At 35.1% G+C, this 8557-nt stretch overlaps 1 protein-coding gene across 6 annotated transcripts in view; it reads right to left on the bottom strand.

The window, feature by feature from the left end:
- Positions 1–403: 403 nt before the first annotated feature.
- The window catches only part of slc4a4a (solute carrier family 4 member 4a), an 86431-nt gene continuing 78277 nt past the window's right edge, over positions 404–8557 (bottom strand). For 4 of the 6 annotated variants that reach the window (XM_041787464.1, XM_041787465.1, XM_041787468.1 and 1 more), the window contains 3 exons: positions 8010–8171; positions 5770–5849; positions 404–2651 (listed from right to left, as the gene is read on the bottom strand). In XM_041787464.1, the coding sequence (XP_041643398.1) occupies positions 2543–2651; positions 5770–5849; positions 8010–8171 (351 nt within the window). In that variant the 3' untranslated portion in view covers positions 404–2542. Of the gene's footprint in view, positions 2652–5769; positions 5850–6846; positions 6941–8009; positions 8172–8557 lie in introns of all 6 variants that reach the window. The other 2 variants (XM_041787466.1, XM_041787469.1) reach the window with 1 other exon arrangement.

Raw genomic sequence — 8557 nt, 5'->3', positions numbered from 1 at the left:
TTTGTAGAAATCTGTTTTAACTTTGACATTAAAGAGTTTTTCTTTGTAAAATTTTTTTGTCAGAACACCATATCATATTGACCATGATTCATTTATAAAATCAGTAAAAGGGTAAAACATCCAGGGGGATGAATACTTTTTATAGGCACTGTATAATGCCATGATCTTAATCACTTAAATAAAACAGTAGAAGATAATGTGAAGCATGTTTCTATAGTCAGATTTTTGTCACTGTTATTGAGGGTTTTTTTTGTTGTTGTTGTTGTTTGTTTGTTTTAGCTCGAATATCAACTTTTGCTCATAATGAACACAAGCCACACATCACTGTTTGATCATTCTGTTTATTTTCAATATACATTTCATTTGAAAAATATAAATTCTAAAATAAACCATTTTACCTGATCTAAAAGTCACAAAAAGTTAATGAAAAACAAAAAAAAAGTATAATGATGTAATCAGTACTCTGGACTCTAAATTAACAACTTGTTCATGTAATGTTGTAGATTTTTGTCCACCACGCTGTCACAGCATGACACTTAAAACCAGCATCTCCCCAGACACTGTCACACTCTCTGTTGTTAGCTACGAACACTGATAATCTGAAACAAACTGAACCTTTTTTTTTTTTTTTTTACAAAAAAACAACATTGTGATGATACAAAATAAGTTGTTGCATTTTGGTCCAAGCCGGCGTGCATTTAAACTGTTTTATGTACATGATTTTCAGAGTATGAAGGCGGCTCTTAAACTTATCTCTACAGTGGTGATGAAAACAGACAAAACTTCCAGCTTAAAATGAAATATGTGACACATTTACACTTAAGAAAAAAGAGCCAAAGTGCATCAATGTGCCTCTACAGATATGTGGGCAAACAGAAATGATAAACATCCATACTGGCTTCAACTGTGGAGGAAATACTGGCCGATAGAAGTTATTTGTCATATTTGCGAGGCCTGATTCCCCTTGAATGTTCCATTGTAGACATCTGCCTCATATTTCTGCCTTAAGTCCTAAATACAGCAGTGAAGTTTTTCCTTCTATAAGGTTAAGATTTGATATTTACAGTCCTATAAAAACATAACAGTCACATGCCATACTGCACGTACACAGCGTTAATGATCACTGAAAACTGAACACAGAGTGAGTGTAAAAAGTACATGAAGTAGATTAAAAGTATGATATCCCCTCCTATTTGAGGAAAAAGCAGGCCTAGATGAATTATAGTGTGCATTTTAGCACACAAGAATTGCAGACTTTGTCTTTTGTAAGTATCTGCTATGCTGCTCCAAACAAGGCTTGTGTCTGGTTGTGTATCAAGAGGAAGAATGCCATCAGTGACCAAAAACTCAAAGTACAAAAAATGGCATGTAAATATCACATTAGGGTCATTGCATGAGCAGCTGAGATGAAAGAAACTTCTCTGCTGTGGACTGAAGCGATCTGACATCCTGCAGTTTTACTTGGGTTTGATTCTGCTGTCATTTTCTATCCTTACTAAAAGAGTTTCAGTCTGGATCAATCTCTTATAAGCCACTTAGGTAAAAGAGTTTGTGCAGCACAAGCAATCATATGATATGCATTCCTAGTTAGAGTTAAAGTTTGGCTGAAAAATATCAGATGATTATGTATCGCTTTAGTTTTTTTCTACTCACAAAGAAACAAAATGAAAGACACAAGAAAAAAAAAAGTACCGACATACACACGTGATGTCAACATAAAAAAGAAAAGGATAAAGATGTGTTTGATTTAATTTTGACAAGTAACAAAAGTTTGACGTGAAAGAAAAGTTCAGAAAATTAGAAAGAGAAGGTGAAGCAATCAAAACTGCATCAAAAAAGTGATCATAAAAATATTTACCTTGTCTGCACATACAAATATGCATTGTTAATTCACTGTTAATTAGCTTAAGATATCTATTTGCACATATTTCTTTTAGGAGCTATAATACAGTGAATCTTTTGAATTATTTCAACTTCACTAGATGACAGAGAGAAATATAAAAACCCCATGCTGCATCAAAAATCAACATGTTGCTTTTTTCATATTAAGCATTTATTCTAAAACAAAGAGGTAGAGCTATAAAAAAAACATAATTTTCCTGCTACAGGAAAATGTTATTAGAGTCATTCCATTGATATAAAAAAATCAGATAAATGATATTTATATATATTAATATAAAAAGAGCCGGGAGGGTATTCCATGCATGGTCAGAAAGAGCTGCAGCATTTACTGATTATCAGTGAAGCGTGAGATGAGTTGCATAGAAGTAAAGAGTTATATTTAACAGTGTTCGAGTGCAACATAAAGACTGACTGTGAGGAAAATACAAGAGACGGTTTAAAATAGCTTCATTATTATAAAAAGCTTTCTAAAGGTTTGTGTTAGACAGCTTGTGTCTTTAGTTTGTTCCCTTTTTTCTGTCCACAGACCAAAGTCTTTCAACCGCAGAGGGGAGTTAGAAAGAATATTAAAAAAGTTTAATCATTGAGAGTCTTCTTAAATGTGCTGCAGGATTCACCTGCTCAGGTGTGGTTGGATACTTTATAGAGACGTTTCTGATCCTCTGCTCCTCCAGTAGAATGAATTATCTTCGTCTGGATCCATGTCTATTCTAATCTGAGGCACAGACTTCAGCGGACTCATCTCAGGGCTGAAACGCACACAGAGCCATAGTTAGGACAAATCCTGAATGACACAAACACATTTATGACATTTTTTCTTTAGGCAAACCAATGTAGTGCACTTAACATTTTTTGTTATGCGCTCTAAAGACTCAAATTCAACTGTTTTGTTTGCTGGCCCTTGAGGTCATCTGAGCTCAAAGCAATTTCGCTTCAGTCTTAATGCAGAAAGGATTACTTTGTAATGTCATCACTGCGATTCATGCCCCGTCAGATGTTACTGACTCTAATAGTCAAACACGTGCCCACACAACTGAAACGCTCCAGGTCTAGGAAGCAACACAAGATCAAAAAATTGCACTGAAATTTTACAGCTGTTTTAGTCATTCATTTTTTGTCTTGAGGATGATATACACTTCCTTTTTTTGTTACAAAACAGAGACACTGCAATATAAGGGAAATGTTTGTAGTAAATACAAAATTTGGTGGCAGTTTTACATCCTTTGCTCAATTCAAAGACTTGTCGTTTGGTTTGTCAGGAGGAATTTGAACAAAAGCCATCCCTTTAGTCTGATCTGACAGCTGGAAACCAATTAGAAAAAGAAACCCTGTAGTTTGTTATTAGGCATCACAGATGTGCTGAGATCACAGTTGCTCTTCACACATTGACCTAAACACTAATCCTCTTCCGTCTGCGCTTCCATGCAAGGCCTTGGACAGAGAGGCGAAGGCAGTCACAAAATAAGACCCATGCATATGAGCTGTTGATGGTGGAGGTCGTGGGCGTGATTTGAGAAATAATCTCTTCCTGTGCATCATAATCATCTTTCTAAATATCTGCCCAAAAACAAGGCTTGTTCCTTCTCTTTAAGACTCATTGTTTGCTCTAAAGATTAAATCATTCTGCGTAAGTGTTATGCAACACAAGCTCGCCTTGATCCAGCCAGCAATTTATGTTGTAATTCAACATGCTATGTTCTGCTAGTCTAAATGTTTGGCAATAAGACTACATCCTTTGAAAACTGAAATGCAGGCATGGCCTTGAGGTTTAACATTTTATTTAAACAACTCTAATCTGAACTCTAAAAAAATCTAGGATAAATTGATTAATTTTAACATGTGCATCAGAGGTTAGCAAATTTAGGCAAAACTGACTGGAAATGTGAGGAAAAAATACTGATCAAAATCCACCCCCAACATTTAAAGCCACAATAGTTTTCCTTGTTCAGTTAAATTCAAGCAGTTATCAATAACTGAACATAATATTAAGAAGACAATGCAAAAGGGATTGCTCCTAGTGACGATCCAACAGAGAATATCAAACAAAGTCTGCAGCTCTCATGGGCTTTAACCTTTTATAGGACAAGGGACCATATACTGTATGGTTACTTTGGTTGACTTAGTTTTGTAGCCTTCCCCCAACTCTGTGATTCAGTAGAATCAGAATGATTTTTCTCAGTCAATCAGTGGAGATCAATCAACATCACAGAAAGTGACAAACAATCAGCAGTGGGCTAAGGCATCTCAAACACCTGTTTCCACCAAAACCCATTATAAATTACCCTGATTAACATACACCTTTTAAAAGTGAATACTAATGCTAAATGTCATGATAGGTTTTCAATAAGTGCATTGCCAAGCTCTTAAACTGCTCTGTTTTGTTTGCGTAGGATATCTAGCAATTATTGAAATTTTAGCATGAAAAATGGAGGAGCCATATTTGGACATACACATGATTAGGGGTGTAAAATGTCTATATTAAGACAAAATAATCTAGCAACCATACAAAGACTATTTTCTTGACAAATAACTAATTATAATGTAGGATAACAGTACTCTATAATGTAGTTAGATGATGCCACAGATTTGTAAAAACTTATAAAGTGGTACAGTGGAAAATTTTACTAATTAATAGAATTTTCAAAGTATAAACATTGAAAAAGATGTGATTTTTAGTCGATTGTATTTTTAATTTTTATTTTATTAATCCTTTATTTTAGCAGCAGAAAACCCACTGAGACCAAGGTCTCTTTTCCAGGGCTGCCCTGCAGCAATAACCTTAAAACTGTTTTATTAAACTTTTGTGTTTTTTAACAATATGTTTATTGAATTTGAGATTTTACAAAACAAAGAAAAGGAACATTTGTAGGCATTTTTATAGGTCTCCTGTTGGTATTATTTGGAAAAACCGGTGGTAACGCTATTACTTATACAGTATTCTGAAGTAAGTAATGTCTTGCCTCTAAAGATGACCTCACCAACTCTGATGTCCCTGACCCCATCAGGAGACACTGCAGCTTTCTTAGGTGGCTTTTTGAGGTTTGACCTGTCCCTGTCTGATGCCCCATGCTTGTTTTATTGAGAAGCAGCATGTCAATTCCTCTTTGAAGTGTCATTATGTACACCAAAAATAATTATTTTGTATTTAGATCATTTTTAATGTCTAAGTAAATTCTCATTTGACTTTGTTTATTTTTCCATTACTCACATTTTAATATGTATACACTTTATGGATTTTCCTTTAACCATAAACTGGCAAGGAACCATATATGGTTATACAGTAAAGTAAAAAGTATTGGGATGTCTGGCAATAACATTCTAGGGCTTAAATTTAGAATTTTCACGCATTTCAATGAATGCACTAGAAAGGGTTAAGAGGGCTTTTTTTAAAGGTTTCTACTGCTTGCTTCATTTTGCTTATTGTTCTAGTTTCAAAAGATTTCAAACTTTACTGTACCTGCACCAGAAAAACTTCAACAGTGAAAACAGTGAAGACTTAAGGTGCTAAAGAGATACATTACTTCACAATGACTTACAGCAGAAAAAAAGAAAACCTTCACACTAAAGAAAGAAGGAATCAGAGTTAGATTATGACAAGTCAGCTAGCCACCACAAAAACTGCAGTCAGCCATACATGACATGTGTTCATTAGCTTGACCTTTAAAGTTCAGACTAGCATCAAATAGTTGCTCGTTAGCTTGTCTTCTGACCTTTTGAGACCTTTGCTGCCAGAGTCGCGAATGAACTCAAAGAGAAAATCAGGGGTTGTCATTTTAAGCTTTGTTCTATTTTTGCTTTTAAATTTAGCCCGTTGAATGTCACTCGTCTGTGGCTCTGAATTCTAACACAAACAAGCTCACAGCTCACCTGGATAAGCAGTTAGCCTGGTAGTAGCGAAGCTGCTCAGCACGATGTGTGTCGTTCAAGGAATGACGGGGACTTCTCTCCTGAGGAAGGAAAATACAAACATTCATGAGTGTACATGAAAGTGAACTAATGTCCTCTCTAGAGTTGTGAAGCATTCAAACCAGCAGCTGATTTTTACTGGCATACTTTCAACAATACAGGAGGAGTAACTGGCCTATGAGCTGAGCAGCTACTGCAGGGGTTGAGATGAATGTACAACCTGAACAAGCAGATTATCTGATTAATGCCAACCATCTAATCTGAATGTAGTACAAAAGCAAAAGAAAGAGCAGCTTTATAAACCAGTGCTTCCCAAATTGTAGGCTGGGGCCCACAGGTGGGCCCTGGCGGTCCTTTGGGTGGACAGTGACAGGCCATGTATGATTAATAAAAATAATAAGCATAATTATAAAATCACAAATCACATTTTAAATGATCACATAATACTTGTTTATGAGTTAATTGTCAAAAAATCTAACTAAATTAAGGAGGATTTAATTTAAAAGTCACCTTTGTCACAAAATAAGTGTCACGGTTTAATTGGTGTTGGATTAACTAATTAAGTGGGGTGTTTCTGTAATGCACAAAAAGTGTATATTTTTCTAAATGAATTGGTATTGTTCTGCAAACTACATATTTACCTTTAAAGGTTTTAATAAAAATTTAATAGAAAAACATTGAAAATACATCCACAATCTCAGTCTTGATAAATGGAAGCATAATCTGATGCTCTTCAAGCAATAGAGAAATTTAAGGCAAACAGATAACAAGTAATTCTATTAGAGCACATCATACTCTAAGGAAAAGAGAAAAAGGCATGTTAATTTCATGCAGGTTTTGTAAAACAGAAGGAAAGAATTGTTTAAATCATGCAGTGAGTTAAAGAAAGACAAACAGGCAGTAGCATCCACTGTTAGTAACAGAGGTAATTATCAGAGCAACAGGATGAGGAGGCAGATCAGAAGTCAGGCAGGATCATCAGGATGAAGTCTTTTGGTTTTTTTGCTCTTGTCTTGTCGGAGTTTCAGGTCTACTCACTGTCAGAGGCTTTATCACCTAAGAAAGGCTCCTGCTCCATCATATCCATGGGAATTTTAATGCTGGGAACATTTTCATTGTAAGGATAGTCAGACTGTTGAGAGAGAAACACATCCTGAGACAGCGCCGGTGTGAGTCGTCCCATCTTACATCAGTAAACTTGCCTCTATTTTCACATTACTTAACCTAAGAGGACCTTCTGTGTCAATATTCATTGCGTTTTCCCTCTAAGGGAAACATCCGCTGAAAATCACAAATGATTTATTATAAAACAGCTAGCTGTACTGCAATTTGAGAAAAATGTCTAGTTGGCAACACTTGACTTTCAAATTTAACACTTGACTTGTACCTCCTGTGTTTTTACAATTTCTATGTAAAATAAAAACTCAAAATCAAAATGTTGGCTCATGATTCTAGCTAAAACCACAATCACAGTCATAAACTTTAAACTGACAAAAGATTATGAATCTGTCTAAATTATGAATAATCCTAACATTCAAAGATTTAGTATACAATTTAAAAGCTCTGATAAGTGATTTGTATTCTTAGCGTTTCTAAAGTATTGCTAAAGCTGGGAATGTTGCTGATATGTGTACAAACTCTTGGCTTAGTTTTGGGACATATTTAAGGAGGAGGATAAAATGACATTTTCTGTCATTTTCTTGAATCCTACCCTCAACATTTGCTGCATGTCTTCTTCTACTCTATACTCCCAACATTTCCTGTCTCTCAATACTGTCCTAGCTGACTCTAATGGCACAAACCGTCTCCAAAAGAGAACAAAAAATAAGTACAGAAAAATAGACAGTGGATCATGTCATGCTGCTTCTCCTGGAAAGTTTTTAAATAGTTTTAGTGACTGAACAAAACAGCCTGTGGGATGTCCATCATTTCCAACCAAGGACAGTCACTGAAACTTTAAGTTGCAGTAAGAAAAAAAACATCAGTGAAATCTGAAATTTAAAAATAAGTTACACCTGATGCAAAGAAAAAAAATGAAAATGGAAGCAGTGTTGGTGGTGAGCTTGAGAGACTTGAAGTTCTTTAATGTTAAATGAATTATAATCAAATAAAAAAATAATAATAGATATGTGTTGAGATAAGATCATATTGCATTCATTTGTTTCATTGAAGTTATGAAAATGATAAATGAAAATCCTTACATCTTCAGCGTCACTGTCTATGCTGCCTCGTTTCTTCTTCTTCTTCTTCTCGTCCTCCTTCTTCTTCTTGTCCTTCTCTGGGATAACATCATCGAGGAAGCTGAGGTCGTGCTGAGAGAACATGTAGTCCATTGCTTTCCTGACGGCTACCAGAGCAAGGATCTAAAAACAGGAGGTTGATTTGATTTATTGAACTGGAGTACTTAAAATTATCGGTCAATGAAAATAAAAAATATTTTAGTTTCACATGATCATAATGCACCATATTATAGACATTGGTTCCAAACAGTTCCATAAAGTAAATATAAATGGTAGAAACATCTTAAATATACTGCTTTATACAGTTGAAACTGTACCACAAATAAAAATTAAAAATCAATTTTCTGCAGAAAATGATTAAAACAAAGCTCTGTTTCATTCCTGGATGACTGCCAGTGGCAGTAAACAAAGTGGATGTGTCTCTTCGCACTCCGTGCAGGTTGAGATCTAATGTCAACAAAGTCACGTGAATGACATGTAGGCTACCTGACCACCCCTGCTATAAATAG

Source organism: Cheilinus undulatus, linkage group 5, assembly GCF_018320785.1.
Source record: "Cheilinus undulatus linkage group 5, ASM1832078v1, whole genome shotgun sequence".
Taxonomy (NCBI): Eukaryota; Metazoa; Chordata; class Actinopteri; order Labriformes; family Labridae; genus Cheilinus; species Cheilinus undulatus.
Note: the sequence above shows the minus strand (reverse complement) of the source record. Positions and strands in the feature narration are given on the sequence as shown.